The sequence below is a fragment of the Diplotaxodon limnothrissa genome, linkage group LG4 (genome assembly GCF_057381915.1).
Source record: "Diplotaxodon limnothrissa isolate DT_005_m linkage group LG4, D_limnothrissa_male_GT1.1, whole genome shotgun sequence".
Taxonomy (NCBI): domain Eukaryota; kingdom Metazoa; phylum Chordata; class Actinopteri; order Cichliformes; family Cichlidae; genus Diplotaxodon; species Diplotaxodon limnothrissa.
In genome coordinates this window covers 30,253,378-30,271,801 of record NC_140599.1, presented here as the reverse complement: position 1 = coordinate 30,271,801, position 18,424 = coordinate 30,253,378, and the positions used below count along the sequence as shown (strand labels likewise).

The 18,424-nt window shown below is 42.0% G+C and overlaps 1 protein-coding gene across 1 annotated transcript in view; it reads right to left on the bottom strand.

The window, feature by feature from the left end:
• Positions 1–18,184, bottom strand: part of syt3 (synaptotagmin III) — a 28,053-nt gene extending 9,869 nt beyond the window's left edge. The window contains exons 1-5 of the mRNA XM_085352838.1: positions 18,040–18,184; positions 10,662–11,057; positions 8,202–8,304; positions 7,332–7,508; positions 2,273–2,399 (exon numbers count right to left, since the gene is read on the bottom strand). Of these exons, the coding sequence (XP_085208964.1) occupies positions 2,273–2,399; positions 7,332–7,508; positions 8,202–8,304; positions 10,662–11,057; positions 18,040–18,184 (948 nt within the window). The remainder of the gene's footprint in view (positions 1–2,272; positions 2,400–7,331; positions 7,509–8,201; positions 8,305–10,661; positions 11,058–18,039) is intronic.
• Positions 18,185–18,424: the final 240 nt, after the last annotated feature.

Here is an 18,424-nt window from a genome sequence, read left to right as displayed (position 1 = left end):
CCAACTTTTGTGGCTGCGTGAGCGGCACTGTCACTTCGGCTTATTAGCACTTGATGATTACTTGTTAGCTTTGGATTAAACAGGCAGCTGATGAAGGCTCTTTGAGTTCTGCAACCCGAACACAAGCCCTAACATCTACATCGAGGCGTTGTGTTTCTTTTTTTGAAAACGGTTGGAGGCATAAAAGCATTGCAAAATATGAGTGGTGTAAAAATTCGGTGTTAATGAGGATGTGATTGAAATTAAACAATCACCTACACTCCAAACAAAAGAGGAGCCGTATTATGCAAATGGATGAAGCATTCATGCTTTTCAGTGGTTGAAGGGGCTTTTGATGTGCCGGAGACAGTCACACAAAAGGGAGAAATTTCCAAATCATACAGCTTCACTGTCACTGAAAGCTTATTTTTCTCACTTTCCCAGCCCTCTTTGATTCTTTTTATCCCAACACGGCAAAAGTACAACCCCATTTCCAGAACATGAAAGAAAAATTTAAAATGATTAAATATATATATATACATATATCCTTTAATCTACATTTAACTGAAAATAGTACAATCAAAAATGTGACAGTCAAAATGAAATGCAGATTGTACAACTATAACATATAGTATTATATAGAAGGCATTTAATAGGAGGCACAGCCTTCTCTGGACGTGATGTAAGCACGCCTGCAGCTGTGCAACCCTGCATGTCCCAGACGTGTTCAGCAGCAGACATATTAGGCCTGAAAGGCCTGAACCGCTCTGGCGGCGTGGGGACGGGCTTTGTCCTGCTGAAACAGCCGCACGGTGGGGTGCCGCAAGAGTGGCACAAATACATGTGCAAGGCTGCAGCAACGTACATGCCAACGGCCCAGCTTTGACCAACTTCAGCCAGTCGCAGGTGCTGGCAATGATGTTCATTTGCACATTTGTGTTTGGTAAACTAATCCTGCCACTAGTTAGCTAACTGATCAGCTGGAAGGTTTGGGTTTTCTGAGAGATTAAGATGATGTGAAAATGAAGACTGAAAATATTTCACAGCATAAAAAAGACCAACCCCCCCCCCCCCCCCCCCCCCCAAAAAAAAAAAAAACACCTTGTAGCAAATATGGCGCTGTGGACACTGTGAAAATACTCCACGGCCAGAAAGTTAGGTGAAAAGAATTTCATCATTTACAGCAAAATATAATTTAAAAATCCAGAGAAATGTCTTTAGTAAAGACCAAGGCCCCAAACCCTGTTTTACAGCCATAATCTTCAGGGCTTTAGACAGCAGTATAGCCGAGTGTAAAGAGAGGTCCCTTTACCCATTTCCATGAGACAATTTTGTGTTTTCAAAGAACATCCTTTGCCTTGTCATTTTGATGGTTGAATCCAGCCGAGATATGGAGTCACAGACTGGGAACAGAGGCTTCAGAAAGTCGCTGCACTGAAATGCAAGTACAGCGACTATGGTTCTCCGAGCCCAATCTCAAAGTGATGGAGCTGTAAGGCCAAGTTTCATTTCTATGAGCAGCCAGTTTCACAGCAGCCGCCTCGGCTGTATAATACAGGTGATCATAGATCTTTTATTTATTTTTTGAGTAAACGTTATAAGGGCTAATAAACTGTTGTGTGGACCGGTCGAGGGTCAATAACCCTTGACGTGATTAAAGCATGTGTGGGCCTTGATGTGATTCTCATTTCCCATTGTGGCCTTTAGTGAAACTGAATTTGAAACCCCCATACAAGCAGGAGCGGTGTTAAATGCACATCATTTAATTCTGTTTTCTCTTACATGTTACACAGGTTCACAAGTTCAGAGACAGGGCGCTACTGGTGATATTTATAGATCTAACACAAAGAACAACAACTCACATTTGTGAGGCCACAGAGCTCATAAATTCTGAGCTTTTCCACAGAGAATAAATTAGAAGACAGGAGGATTTTTCAAGGGCTAAGGGTACATTTCCTGGTACAGAATGTCCCGGAATGTACTTAAATATTGACTGAGCTGTCCTCAAACACCAAAATAACACGCAGGAGTTGAGTAGCAGAGCCCTGTAATAGTCAGAAGAACATTATCCTGAATAAATTATGCACCAGATTAGATTAGATTACATTAGTTGAACTGTAACGATTCTCCACGGGAAGGCTGGGCCATCAGTGCATCAGGAAACAGGCCGAGAGAAAACAAAAAACTGATGCTGTTTAAATCTTAAGGGGATTCTTTTATTGTGTGAGCTTTTTCCACAGCATCAAGTGAGCAGTTTGCCACTAAGGATGAGTGTGGTAGGAGTGAGAAGCACCTTTGTCTGGAATTTCTTCTTCCTGTCTGGCAGTAGGTAAATCTTCACGTACGGGTCAGAGAAGCCATTGGCATCCTTCGCTGGCAGGTCCAAAGCTTTCAGTATCTTCACCACCAACTGCTCCGTACTGCGAGAAACATACACAGAAAACTCCATTAAACTCGTATATAAAAAGCCAAGACGCCCAAATTTGCATGAACACGTATGAGCCCTAGACAGGGTCAGCCTCCCCACACACCCAAACACCTCAGCAGAACTCATATACGCGTATAATAGTGTGGGAGGTTCAGTGTCTCTGGTGTAAAGAGTATCCAGAATAGCTTGTGTGGTGTGCGTGTCTGTGTGTGTGTTTGTGTCTTATCCCTGCAGCTGTATCTTGGTTGCACTATCAGCGATGTAAGCACAGCAAGCACAGATGTTCAGCCAGCGCGCCTGTCCAGTGCTGAGCTCATTAATTAACCTTAACACAGTACCCTTTAATCTGTAGTCACTTGGGTCATGGAGATGTTGGTGCATAAGAGCCGAGCAGAAAAAGATGAATAATTTATTAGCCAATAACAAGAAAATGAATGTATTTCACAGGAGTACGGATTAATCATTGTAACAAGTGCATGTTTAACATTTGCTCGGAAAATGCGAGAAACTGCAGCTTTTCTACATCACGTGTGATAATACGTGACCCAAGAGACAGATTCAAAATCTTTACAAAAAAAACCCCTAAAATACGAAAACATGCAAGCACCCAGCTGTCAGAGTTATCAATGTAAACACATTTATTTGACTGATTGCATATTTCTTGTACATTTAATCAATACTACAGTGATTGCCTAAGGCAGTGGTTCCCAAATAGGGAGCAGGAGCTCCAGGAGAGATGCTGGGGTGAATTTAAAGAAGTTGTCAGATGACTCCTGTACTCCTGTAAAAATGAAATCATCCTAAAGAAACACCTTTTTTCAGTTGGCAGCATTCATGCAGATGTTATATTTGTTAACACAACGCTACTCCCAGTAATAAGGAAAAAAGAGAAAATCACGTTACACACAAACAAAATTAGTAAGAATTAAGTTATTAACATATAAATCAGGTTGAAAGCTACAACTTACCAGCAATACTAGCAATTTTTTTCTATGGTGAAAACCTTCACCTTTTAGTGACTGTGAAATTATTGAATTAAAAATTATTTGCAACCCCACTGATCGCAGGTTTTTCTGTGGGTTTGGAAACCAAATCAAAAGAAATCCTTGGTGTAAAGCGATTATCAGAAACACACATTGTGGTTTTATAATCCTTATTTAATCCAGCAGTAAACAAAAGTGTACCTCGGAAACGGACATTTTAAACAGAAACCTGCATGTGTCCATCACCTCCAAGGTGACTGATGGGTCTTTTCATGCAACTAAACATCACAATTAATAGTTTTGCTGTTACAGGATTATTTAATCAAACAACTGTAAAACAGGCCCGTAATATTAATTATAACTCTTATATAAATATATAAAATAAATAAAAACAGCCTGCAGCTAACAATTACTTTCACTAACAATTTATCTGCTGATTATTTTACCATTATGCGCCACAGAATCTTTAAAAATGAGTCAAACAATTAAATTGTTGTTGTAAGTTCTGATTATTTTTCTTCCAGTAAACGAGTCAAAGTATTAGCTCCTAGAAACCTCAACATTTTGATTTCTTATGTGGATTTATGGTTTTTCTACCTTGTATTGTACATGTATGTTACATCGGTTTTTCTCCAAACAGAAAAATAATGCTATCAGCAGCTTTGATCTAAAAATAGCACTTTTGACACACTCCCTTATAAATGCACAAGTAAGCACTATAACTGGAGTGTGAGCATTTTTTTTTGTCATGGAAAAAAACATGCGTGCAACATGCCCACAAACACACACACAAACACAAGCAGGCTGATGCGCATGCCCTAACATCTAAACGCTCCATCACACCGTCATGGCTGCATCTCCCAAGTCGTTTGTTATGTATTTAATTAGCAGATGAAGATGAAGATGGCTCGGAGGCTTTTAATCAGACCTCGTTAGACTGTGTCTCTACGAGTTAACCAGTGTGTCAGCACTTCATTAGCTGCTTAAGGAGAACAGCGTGAACTTTGGGGCTGAGGAAGGATCAGCAGGGCGAACGCTGGCACTGACCCTGGCAGTTATGTCTTCTCTGTCCAAATGCAGCATTTAGTACAGCCGTGGCCAATCCAGACACATGTTTACCTCCATATCACATCCAATTAAAGCAATCAGATAAACATGCCTACCAGTCGGCAATCACACCGAATAAGGGAGAAGATGTGCGGCGCCAACTGCTGCAGGAAATTACATTTCCAGGCAGGTAAATATTTCAACATGAAAGCCCTGAGTCATTTAAAAATGCATCAAATAATCATTTAATCCAGTATGATTTGTGGATATGTTGGCAGCAAAGATTCTGCAGTCACCTCAATGCATCAGTGCGCTTTAATGACAGGAAGCTTGTGAACAAAAAAACCCAAACAAATCTACCTCTCTCTTATTATCATGAATTTTCCATTACCTGTTAATTGATAGTTTAACATGGCTGCGGGTTTTCCTGCACTCATATGTCTTACTACAGAGCAAGACATGAGCTCGAACCAAACACCAGGTTTTTACACAATCCCCGAGGCAACCTGCAGAGAATATACCTATTACTGCTTGAACAGGGAGTGAAATTCACAGCCTTATTCCTGGCAGACAATGCCCGGAAGCTAGCTGTTATTCCCACAGTGGAAATGTGTCAGCTTTTAATGGGATTGTCAATAGAAATGCCTTTCCCACAGGATCTGAGGAAGACTGACATTGTTGTTCTGAATGTTACACTCCAAACAGCGGGGTTTCGCACATTAACATACCAATCTTATCACTGCCGCAACACTAACACACCAACACCTCGCGTGTGCATCTACACACCTACCCACACTTGTTTTTGCTACATCTCAGACCTTTCCCCCTCACTTACATCTGCTCACTGGCCTTAATGAAACAACGTGATGCATTACAAGCGACTAGAGAAAGGCATAAGTTAACATGTGACTTTATAAATGGGGGGAGGAAAAAAAGGGCACACGAACCGTTTTCGTCACTGCCCTCCGTCTCCTCCCAGCTCCCATGCTAATTCTTCGTATCTGTAACTTCAGCTATAACACAGCCTGGTGTTATTATGTGTTGACAGGGTTGCTGTTTAAAGTGGCTCTCCATATATAATTCATGACCGAAACGGCCTCTCGCTCCCTTTCTTTTCTGACCATCAGCACTTTTGCCCATCGCAGTGCTTCTACATGTCAAAGCAGGCAGAAATGGGGGCTGCCAGCTGAGCAGCCGACTCACTCCTTCCCACAACCCACCAGCACCTCGACTTACATTCACATTCATGTACACACCCAGCCCGCACAGCATGGCAGCCAACAGTTACATACTTAGACCCAGCAGACCCGTGCTCTCCAGCAGAGAGCATTCAACTGAGCGTCGTCAAAGGAGTAAAAAAGGAAAGTAAGTACAGCAGCCTGTGCCACACAGTATCTAAAGACACAGATGCCACTTTCTCATTTTAAAAACCTTAATATTTCAGTTTATTATCATAAACAAATGAGAGCACAGCTGAGAAAACAACTCTCACATCTGCTGGTGATAAGTTAGCTCAGAACGTGCTCGCTGTCTCAAACTCAATTTCTCTACTTCAGTTGGAGGATTTCTTTTTGTGTCTACTGAAGTGGATAAACACGCTGGAAGATATTTTCCCAAGAAGCATCCTCTTTGTTCTGTGCCATAAAGACATTCAGCAAATCAGTGCCTGTTTGCGGCACCTGACTTAGTATTTGAATGACTTTACAACCTAGCGTGATCAAAGTGGCTGAAAAACAGATGCATCAGCATTCAACGGAGACGTGCTGGTAGTTCGAACCAGTTTTGGTTTCATCATGCAAAGCTGAGAAGTTGTTCTTAGAGATAAAATTCTACAAATATATATCCCTGCTATCACAAGAATCTACAGGGTGCTGGATTTATTTATCTACTCGTCTTTTAACCAGGCTAGCAGTCTTTTTTTATGCATGGCACCAGTGGTCTATCCGCCCAGGCCAGCCAGCAACTTCCAGAGCCAAAAAATGAAAACAACGTGTAAGTGCTAAAAATTATAGTACCTGCAGCAGCCACTCGAGGCGAGTCATTCCCCATAGATACCCATGTTAAAATACCCACCTTTACAATACTAAAAAGCATGTTTATAGCCTGCTAAAAAAAGGGTTTGGGGCTCTGGAGCTTATTTGTTCTGTCATAAAAACTGTGCAGGGTGTTATTTTTTTCTAACCCAGCCAACTTAATTAGGATGTCTGCTAGGCTTCACCTCCACTAAACGAACTGCTGAACCTTATTTGTGCTGTTGACCCTTATTAGAGCATTAAATTAATAATTTGGCTAACTTTGACTGTAGTTGTACTAACAGCCTGTGGTTCTGTTGGGTTTACACCCATACACTCGCGGTCACCAACCTGGCAGTCGAAAAACTCACAAAACAGATCTTAGTGCTTACATCCATCTTTAATTTACAGGCTATAGTCCTGACTAAAATATCCCAACTACTGTAAGATAGATTGCCAATCTTAGTACAAATTAACATATGTGCATATTAACACTAAACACAAATGCAAATGTATAAATGAAAATGTAAAAATGCGTACATATTAGTGTGATAATTCTCAAAACTAAAGACGCTGTTACATTCTGTGGTGGTTCGTGTTGAAAGTCTTATGACAGATGATTTTATGATGGGAAAGTCTCCATGCTACTGACTGTGTAAGTGTGTATTTACTGATTCGTTGAAAGCACTGTATGCCCACTCAATAACAGCCTCATAAAAATATTAGTGCAACCCAGCTGTGTGGTGATGTAACAGCTGCACCATTCACCGTTAAACTATGTATGGTAAATGATTTATTAATGTTCAAATTCTCCACTTTTTACATTAGAAGACATTGGCAGGGTGAGAGTAGGTTGCTTTTGGTGCAAACTTGCTGACTTACTTGAAGGCGTAGCGCAGGAGGAAGCTGATCTTGCCGCAGGTGTCGCCCTGTTTGCCTTCGCCCTGGTCGCCTTTGGGTCTGTAGAGCTCCGGTTTAATCTGCCCAATGCTGGTTACCTGTTCCTTCTCCTCTCCATGGAAATCGGGACTGGAGAGCTGGTGAGTCATGGGCTTGGGCCTAAACAGAGATAAAAGGGCTCAGAGTGTGCATATTAAGGGAAGCGCACCAAATGCACACGTGTAGTCACTAAAAAAGTGTGATTTTGTAACATTATCAGAGATACAGAGACGGGCAAACATTCTAAATTGGAGTTTACCCACAGTTTGATTTCCCACACCTTTTTGTATGCATATGTTTACAGTGCAGTTGCAATGCTTGCAAATATATGAAGGGAAAAAAGCAAATAGCAATGTAGCTTCGTGGTGATAATAATTCTGTAAAAAAAACCACACTTTTCAGAAAATGTGCACTTTAGTGTTTATAGAGTTAACATTTGTGCCCTTGCTTTGAAAAAATCCACGTGTCCACAAAGTGAGATATCATAAAAAAAACATTCAAAACAAGCAGTGCAGACGCTTCGCTTTACAGACCTCAAAAGTGTTCATTAAAAGAGAGCAAGATTAAAACCGCTGTAACCTGAGTAATGCGATTTTTACGACTGTGTTTTCAAAAACACATTTTATAAAGGTAGAGTCCTCCTCTTATTGATGTACTGATGTGTTTGTTAAATGGATGTACGGTAATGATCACCAGCTCGGGGGTTAAAGTTCACTCCTGTTTTTATTTCCCACTTTGTCTCTGAATTTGGCGACAAAAACGTCAGCGCTAACGGACTTAAATGAAAAACAAACACACACACTCGATACTGACCGAGGGGTGACCTGCTGTTGGGAGTGAGCGTTCGGCAGGTCTTTATGGGCTCCACCCTCTGAGTTGGGAACGTCTGGAGATGTCTGACTCAGCTTCAGAGTTCCTACAAGAGTATAAAATCTTTGGTGACTCACATGCTTGTTTTGTTTTGTTACAGTGCCACTAAAGACCTGCATTTTTGTCAGCAACATTGATCTCATTGATTGTTGTACTTTGATTTAGCAGGCAGTGATTTACCAGCTGAGGGGAGTGAAGGAATGAGCAGACATATTTACAATAGCAGAACATGAGCCAGCATTAAAGGCATACAGAGACGTGAAACAAGGCTACATCAAACTGCAATAAAGGCAGCCAGCAAACATTTGATATTGAATAATGATAAACAGCGTGCACCAGCGTTGACAGCCAGCATAAATAAAACTCCAGGATGAAAACTCAGAGCTGTTTTTATAAACTCAGGTCCAAAATATCTCTGACAACAGTTTCTATTTTAGCTTCTTTTTCTAATTGCTGCCTGTTTTTGTATAATGTTGTGCTCAGCTGACAGGCCAGTTCAAAACACTCCATCATCACATGCTGTTTGGACAGCATGGCTTAAAGTCAGGTGCATGTTTTAAGGCTGTCTTTTATTCCTGCAATTGAGTCAAAACAGCACAAAACAGCAAAAAACAGCGAGAATGCATAAAAATGGCAAATGGCCTGTATTTGTATAGCGCTTTACTAGTCCCTAAGGACCCCAAAGCACTTTACACATCCAGTCATCCACCTATTCACACACTGGTGATGGCAAGCTATATTGTAGCCACAGCCACCCTGGGGCGCAGTGACTGCCGGACACTGGCGCCACCGGGCCCTCTGAAGTGTCTTGCCCAAGGACACAATGACCGAGACTGTCTAAGCCGGGGCTCGGACCAGCAACCTTCCAATTACAAGGCAAACTCCCAACTCTTGAGCCCAGCTTTAAGTCAGAGGTAAATGCATAGGAATAATGGTGTCACATTACCATCTACTAACTGTGATATGTGATACTGACGTTGAAATATCATTATGGATTTCTATAGTTATGTAACTCTCTTGGCACCGCAATTGGATTTTGAATTTAATTAATCTGCTAAAAAAGACTCAATAAGCAAAGCTACGGTTTAATTTGATAATTTGATTATTATCATTAGAATTGTTATCATTTTATGAATATTTATATGTTATTCTATTATGTAACATTACTTCTCTCATCTTCATATAGTGCAATATTATCATTATAGTAATAAAGGCAATAATAATAAAGGCAAAATCCAATGAGAGTCTTCAATATATTTAATATTAATATTAATAATTTTAATTCGATTGCTTGTTTGTTCAGGGCATATCTGTTTTCACTTGGGTTTCAGTACGCTTAATTTATTTTCTACAGCAGGTGTGTTAAACTAAGAGCCTGGGGGGCAGAACCGGCCGCTCGAATGACTTTGCAAAGTGTGAAAATTGCAGAGGAGGTCATAGATTTGGGAATTTTCCCTGTATTTTGCAAAAGGAAGCATTGTGCTGCAGCTCGTTAAGAATTGATCATGTGCTTCTTTAATTTAGCAGTGTTTCTTTATAATGACAGTATACTGACTGAATGTGGGAAAAACTCATATATATTGCTGAAATTGTCCTCATTTTTCTTGAGACATCTCAGGATGTTCGTAATCTATTATCTAAATGGACGGCTGATTAAATCTGAGTGTTTTCAGAACGTACTTGCACAGCTATACACCAAAAGAAAGGGAACTTTTGGACAGAGTATTTTTTACAGGTTATTAGGCAGCGGTTTTACCAGTTCATCCCCCTTGAGATGGAATTGGGCTGTGTGTGGCTCATAAGCTAAAATGAAATTGACACTGTGGTCTGCATGCAGGTGTTTTCTGCAAGCATGCTCTGATAAAACTAGCTGCTAAGGACAGTTAAGCAGCCAAGGAGCTACTAGTAGAGTTCCTTCAGCATTCAAGAAGAACAAAACAGAGCTAAATGGAAAGATATATTTATCAGGTGGCGGGAATCAGAGGTCTTTAGGTTGTAAATCAGCCACTCACCTGCATCATATGTTCCAAAAATTATTTAAAAAAATAATAAAATAACAAATTTGCACATTATATTTTTTGTCATTTAGATCCTAAAAGATGTGTGTACCACTTGTTTTAAATTTTACTACTAAATAAATGTCTGTAATAAAAGACCACGCCAGTACGATGAAAAAGTAATATTCCTTGAGTGTAGCACCACTGAAGCCCATTTATATACACGCAGTAATGGTCAACATTCATCATAGTGCTACAGTTCAGACAAATTATTTTACAGCATGTAGGTAAACATATTAAATTCACTACCCTGTGAGTATATTAAAATGAGAGGGTATTGACGGAGACATTGCATCGCTCTTTCAGCCTGGCTGAAATGAATGTTTGCGTGTCTTTGCTCTCTCACCAGCATTGTTGGGGTAGGTGTCCATGTCCAGGTAGGAGTGCTCCTGGGTCTCATTTGGCCCTCCAACCACGCCTCCGACCTCACCCCTCTCCAGCCCCACTAGGTCAGAGAAATGGGGGTGGTGCTGGCCCTGCTGGCCAAGGGTGGGATAGAGCGAGGACGAGGAGTGGCCCTCTTTCCTCTGCAGCAGCGGGGGTAAGAGTGACGAGCCCCCGGCAGCTGCAAGGTTTCCGACACCGGCGGTTCCAGGAAGCAACCCCGATGTCAGGCTCAGACCTCCGCCCTCCTTGTCCCGCCATGGTAGCCAGCAGAGCTTCCAGGAGACGAAAAGGGAGACGGAGAGGAGGACGATGCCGCAGAATGTCACAATGACCGACAGCAGACTGACAGAGATCTCTGCAGAGGACCACAGGAAGAAGGTAAAGAGACGAGTTAACACTTACAAGTCTCTAGCCAAGATAACACTTCTGAGAGTGCACTTTTTTGTAACCTCTATTTAACCAACAAGTTAAACTCTTGAGATTTTTACACGATTTTCCTGCACTGAGCCTGGCAGGGTTAGCCCTGAATGTTTGTGTTTTTTTTTTTAAATCTGAGCTCCGAGAAAAAAAATCTTTGCAAGCACAGCCCACTCCCACACTGCAACACAACAATGCTAACAATGCTAAAGAAAGCGCTGCCAAGGGCCATAGCTTGGATATTAAAGATGGACATCTGAACCGTGAAGCCAGCTTGGAAGTACCTTAAACCTGCAAAAGGCCAACAGGGGGCAAATCCTCTGCTTGGAGAAAAACTATGTGGAAAAAGTCCTTATTATGAAAAGCTCCCTCATTCTCTCCTTTTTTCAGGAGTTTATGGCCTCATTTGCAAACTTCAAGTCTATTTGTATACACCATGACCTTTATTTGGTACAGTATGGTCCCCATTGGAATAACAAAAACAGCAAAGTAGGGTATGCTGTGATCTCTGTTGGACCTATGTGCAAGCTGCAAACTTCAGTCATACTAATAATGTAACAGTCAAGGTAGAGACAAGCAGCGCATGTGTTTAATAATGAGTTTTTATATTTTAATGAGTTAGGAGGACGGACACTTGTCTGTTTGCTCTATTGATTTGGGGTTAGGTAAGCTTAGTCTGCAGTGCTTTAATTGCTCCTGAAGTCAAAAGCTAAATAAACCCATAAAAGGCTAAAAAATGTTACCTGGTTTCATGTTTCGCCAGGATTTCCCCATAACATTGCAAGTTTCTTAGTAAAATGCAGCATCCGCTTATCATGTCCAGTTTACCAAAAACAAGACTGCGATGGTCAAAATGCTCAGACCAAGGATGCACAACTGAACATCACAGTGGTTGCGCACATTTTTGTATACAGTCTATGTTTAGCAGTGGTTTGAGCATGCTTACGAGATCAATTCTAACATGATTGTGTGTACCAAATGTAATCCAATAGCTGCTGAGGCATTTTTTTAAAAAGCGTCTTCATCAGCATGCATCTGGTATTTTACACGTTAACATGTTACGCATACATATGTCTGAGAAATCAACAATAAACCACTGCATGATGAACAATCCACACGCGCACACACGCACGCACATCGCTCCCAACATCACCACATTATCTACAAATCACGCATCACGGAGCGGCAGAGGCAGGAAAGGGAACCTGCTGTAGGCGTAAATAGCAATATGCAGCCATCCCCTCAAGCTCACATCCCAAATTTGAATCCTGAGCTTAAAATGAGGGCAAACGCTGGCAGAGTGGATGTTCTTAGAGAAGGAGAGGAGGCGGTGGGGTGGTTGGGTGGGGGTAGCAATTAAAAAAACACCAACACCGACAGTGATGTCTCTATGCAGTGTCATCCTGCATTTCCTCACGGTTATGAGCTTTTTAATGTGTGATGGCTCGAGGATTGTAACTGTGGAGTGAGGGTGGGGTTGAGGGTTTTCTGCGTGTGGATATGTGAGGGTAAGGATATGGGTGTTTGGGATGGTGAAGGGTGGAGTATGACTCATCCGTATGTAGAAAGTGAGCAGAATAAAATAAAAAATACAAAAAAAGAGCCATTTCAGCACCAGACTGCTGGACAGTTCCAGCAGCAGCAGCCGCTGACAGAGCTCTTGGGCCGGGAAACTTTATAACTTCTGCTGAGGAGTGGGCACATGTGCGCATGCTGGACACTCTGACTTGTAAATTCATTATAAATTAATACATTTGTAAATACCTTATAAATATTATATGAATATTAATTAATAAATAGACCGAATATACAATGAGTATTTATTCTTATCCCGGACCATTTGAAGTCTTTTTATAAATAGCATCTTTTGGTCTGACGACTTTCATGACAAACGGACCAATCAGAATCAAAATGAACTACAGGCCCAGAGCCCTGAACATGAATATTCAATCACTGTAAGCAGACCAAGTAAGACACAGCGTTCAGATTTCCCAGACTGTGTACTCCTCTGCACCTTGCGGCATATAAGTAAATTTTTTTTACCTTTTGCCCTCTTGAGCTGCATCCAGAACACGAGGTCACCAATTAAGAGTTTTTTCTGTCTGCAGGCGGGCCAGGCACGACCTTTGCATACTATAACTTTGTCTCACCCACAGAAGGAAATGTTTTCCAAACCTCCACAAGTCTCACACAAAGGCCTTAACCTCCCTTTCGTCTTAATTTACTTTGTTTCAGAGTGCCTTTATGGGCATGACAAAGACATAAGCACTTTTAAATCAAACAAAGAAGAATTACACTTTATCTGTAACCGGCTGACAACAAGACTGAGAGCAAATGAATGAAAACAAGACAACAGAAGCCAATCCTTCAGCCCAGGGCTACATCTTCTGGAACTTGGTTCGCCTACTGTCTCCACCTGCCCTCCCTCACGTTCTCTTTCACTCTCTCGTATGTAATCCCCTCAAACACCCCTCTTTCCTCGCTGTCATTTTTTTCCCCATGCTGTCTGCCTCTGCGTGCTCTCTCTCATTCTCTTTGTTCGTCACCCCAACCTTCTATCTGTCTCCCCCCTGCTTTGCCTCAGCTTCTCTTTGGTGAATTATTCATCAGCCTGTATGTCATTAATCAGCACTTGTTCAAAAGATATGATTGGGGGGCCGTGGAGGTGGAGGATAGGCGAAGGGACATAGATCGGTGGTGGAGAACACGATGAGGTGGGAATTGAGGAGCGACGAATGGGGGGGAAGGAAAAAAGCAAAAGCAAAGCACGAGAGAACATGATAACTGAGATCAGGAGACAGGAAGGAAGAAATGTTGGAAGGGGGGGGGTAAAGGAATGAGGCAAAAGAGAAATAAAGACAGCCGTGATGAGGGGTGGGAAAAAAATGTAGGGCTGCTACAAACATAGAAAGGCTTAAAAACAGATTGGTGCGCATGTTGCAACAGACATATACGATGACTGGGTCAATTCTTCCTTTTTGTTTCTAGAGAGAAGAGGGGGTGGGGGGTTGATAAAGCTGATACAATTACCACACCATGCGTGAAAGGCTCGAAACCACACAGGAAATGATACAAAGAGAGTGTGAGAGAGAGAGAGCAAGGGAAAAGTTGGTTGGTTGGTTGGTGGTTGGTGGTTGCTGGAGTACTTTTCTATGCTGTGGTGTGCTGGGGGAGCAGCACAGCAAAGAAGGACTCATCCAGGCTGGAGAAACTGATCAGGAGGGCTAGCTCTGTGGTCGGCATGAAGCTGGACACTCTGGTGACAGTGGCAGAGAAAAGGACATTAAAGAAACTGATGGACATTATGGACAATGCCAGGCATCCTCTGCACACGGCCATTAACAACCAGAAGAGTCTGTTCAGTGACAGGTTGCTTCTCCCGAAGACAAGAACTAACAGACTTAAAAACTCCTTTGTCCCACACGCCATCAGACTGTTTAACTCCTCTCTGGAGGGGAGAGGGAGGGGAAACAGGAGGACAAAGGAGGGAACAACTAAGCTGTAGTGCCTCTTCACCTCACTGTGCAATACCTTTTGTGCAATACTTTTGTAAATAGTCAACGGTGCAATAGACTCAATACTTGAAATGTGCAATTCACTTGTATTTTTATTTTTATTCCTATTTATTCTATTTATCCCCTTCGTATATTTTATTTATATTGTCTCTGTATTTATATATATGTGTGTGTGTATAACTCTGTAACTTCTGTCGGTGCTGTGCTTTTTTGGAAATCGAATTTCCCAGAGGAACCCACCCGAGGGATTAATAAAGTTCTATCTTATCTTATCTTATCTTATCTTAAAAGGAGAGATTGGGGAAAACAAGCTGACAGTGATTTAGAGCGAAACCCAAAGAGGGGAGGAGTTTGAGGATGAGAAAGGTTAATGTATTGATCTGGAGAGGGGAAAAAAACAAAGCGAGGAGCTAGAGGAGTAGGTTGTGTGCAGTTGGCAGATCAGGGTGCGCTGATAAGACGTGGCTGTGATCAAATGTGTGCAGGGACTGTCGGGGGCCAAGCCACTCGCCTCCATTTGTCTCTCTTTAGGGCAGTCGCTGTAACTTCCTGAGCGCTGATCCTGCCAAAGATCCATCGCTAATCCACAAAGCATAAAAAGCGAGTCAGCAGGCGGGTAGGTGTGTGGGTAGAAGGCCTCTGTAGTACGCCGTGAAGAGGGACTGAGACTTCCTGTCAGTCAGCGACTGATGCAAGCCCACTGGGAGTCGTACATTGCTCCACATCAAACACATCTCCGCTGCTTACAAGTCATTCACTGACAGCTCTCAGCGGTCGCGATCCTCCGAGGGACCGCGGACTTCCATCAGCAAACACCGAAAAATCACAGCTGGTAAGCGGTGGGGGCCAGCGCCTAAAACCATGGCATGACATTTCTTCTCAGAGCCATCCAAATCTCCGGAGGCAACACACAGGCAATCCAGGCTAATCTACACTGAGCCACAGATCCATGCTAATCTGCATAACAGCACAGTGCACTTCCAAATGGCTCACTAAGAACCTACACACAATAATCTCATCCACAGTGCAGCAGGGTGTACCTATTCACTCTGGCAAAGGATGTGATGATATAAATATATATATTCTTATAATCCAGCTCTGAGATAACAATCACAGAATTCTACCGAGACTCTTTTGGGGATCATAAAAGAAATGGGATGGACTTGTACCTTAGCCACTTCAGTCGAGAACGTGAATATTTCATGGTCTGTTGTTGTGAGTGCACAGTACCTCTAACCATCCTTAAATGTGAGCACTCTTCTTAACATTTTGCCTCATCATACCTTAAAGTCACTGTGACAAGTCAGTACTAAAAAAGAATCTTTTGCTCTTACCTCTTTCGGGACAAAACCTACAAAAAAGAGTTCCAGTTTTAGAAGAAGGCCTTTGGTGTAAAACTTCATTTGGTCCATAATGGAATACTTAAACCTTCAATCATGTCTATATTAAAAAGAGCAGTTCCTTAAAGCAATACCCCAAATCTTTTTATAGTATCACCATTCCCTTCGCTGTAGGCTTGAAAGGTGTCTGCTAAGTTCACATTTTCCTCCCTTCAGAGAGAGTCCAGCCACTGTGGTCCTTGTGAAAAGATTAAATTGAAAATCAAAGCTGACTTTAGTTTGTTTTCATGGCGGGTGAGAAAAAAAGCATCAAAACATACAGATCAGCCATGGCAAGTCTCTGGATATTTAGGCATATTTTGCTAAGATTGTGAGTTTTTGAAATCTACTGAGCATATGGACGCGCAGCATAAGGGTTATTTATTCTGCTGCAGATGTTTGGAAAGTTTTGCTACTTTGTCCACGGTGAAAGCTCATTTTCTTCGCAGTACATTTAAACTGATTCAAATCAGGCTGTTCCTGCTCTGCGTGAAGGAGTAAATTACAAACTGCAGGGTTTGATGAGTCTTTGATACTTCAAGGGTATTTCTTGAATAAGGTGTTGCTTTAATGCTGAGCACAGGCTACCTAATTTCTGTATCTCTATTTTTTTTTTTTTTTCTAAATGACATCAGAAACAGCAGTATGCGACATTACGTGATGGCAGAGCTTCAGTTCATCCTTTGTCATTTTTTTTTTTACCTAATTTTTACCTAATTTCTGGTCGCTATGTCAGATCGGGCCATTATAGAGTAATAAAATCTTCCTCTTTTCTGACTGAAGGACAAGACAGAGCATAGGTGGCTCCCTGATCAATCATTCTGTCATTCACAGTGTGTTTGACGTCATCAGGAAGGAGGCACTAGCTCGCGATTTCACAGCCCCCCTAAGCTACAAAAGCAACATCACTCCTCTTTTGCTCTGTAATGTTTACAGTTGCTGGCAGATCTCTGTTTGTGAAATTCGAGAACCTTTGAGGACTCAAGACATACTAACATGCTAACATCCCTAACCCTAACACAGGGTTCCCAGATTCAACTTTGGTTTTCAATCAACTGTAGTGCAACAATAAACAATTTCATTTCCAAAGTCAGCTCCTAACCAACGCCTTCCAGATTTGGCTGTAATCATGCTGGTATTGTGTAGACTGAACTTGGCATAAAGCAGGAAGCAGTAGGCTTAACTGGCAATTTTTGTAAAACACAAAATTTAAAAAAAAAAGGGGAGAATCTTGAAAAATCAATAAATTGCAGAGAAAGAAAGTTCCTGACTGCTGACTGAGATCTCTGTGCTTATATCGGTCAAGCTTGCAGAATTGAGGGAACCAAGACCTTAAAAGCCTCCGTTTAGTATTAGAGCAGTTCACACTGATCAGAAAAGCAGAAAAGCTCTACATAAATATCAGCCTATTTACTGTTGCAAAAAAAAGAGGGAAAAAAGACTGCATACACAACATGACAACCACTTTGTTACCAAGTGACACCTTATATCTTCTGCATGATCAGGCTCATTTCATGTAGTCTGTTCCCAGAATAAGGCAGATTTCACTGAGGTTTTATAGAAATAATTATAAGTTTAAAACAAAAGAAAAATAGCATTAAAACACCAATGAACTGCCAAACTTGATTCATAAGCATAGATTGTATTTAAACGCCGCTGTGGTGTTATCCACTGGTTAGAGGAGTCACATTCGTGTTAAGGGTTTCCAGTATTGCTCCTGTGTTGCTTTGACAAATAAGGGGTGGATCTGAGTACACAACACACAGCACTGACTGCTCTGGATACTCTGGTTAATCCTTCTCTTATAATTTTAGTAAGTGGAACTTGTGGTTGAGCACATAAGGTTATCCAAAAAGTGTTTATTGAGGTCACTGATGAAGGGAACTGAGGGCCTTTTTTCTCTCTCTTTTTTCCAGAGCATGTAGGTTTAAGTCATTTCCACGTTGACTTCACTTTGCAAACACGCACGTTACATCCATCTTTTATTGAATCACTGTTTGTAAGAAGCACCAGGTGTGTGTGTTACCTGTATCTATCGGCCTGTTGCCCCTCCTCAGGAAGATGAACTCCTGGCAGCGTTCGTTCTGGCTGTAACCCCTCGTGTTGAAGCACAGCTCCTCCACCAACACCAGCGCCTTCTTACACAGGTCTTCATCCCAGTCCCCTGACATCCTCCAATCCGCATCGCACTCTCACCAGCAGTCAGCCAATGACAGCGCAGCCCTCGCCGCCCTCACCTATCGGACGGCGCTTGGGTAAGCACAGTTTTGGGCTGTCCACCTTTTACAAGGTGCGAGCTGAGAGCGATTAGGCAGAGGAAGTTGAGGGGACAGCTGTGATAAAGCAAGAACACGAGGGGCTCTGCAGGCTGGATCGCAGAGGCCAGACTGATGTGCCCATGAATGAGTGAG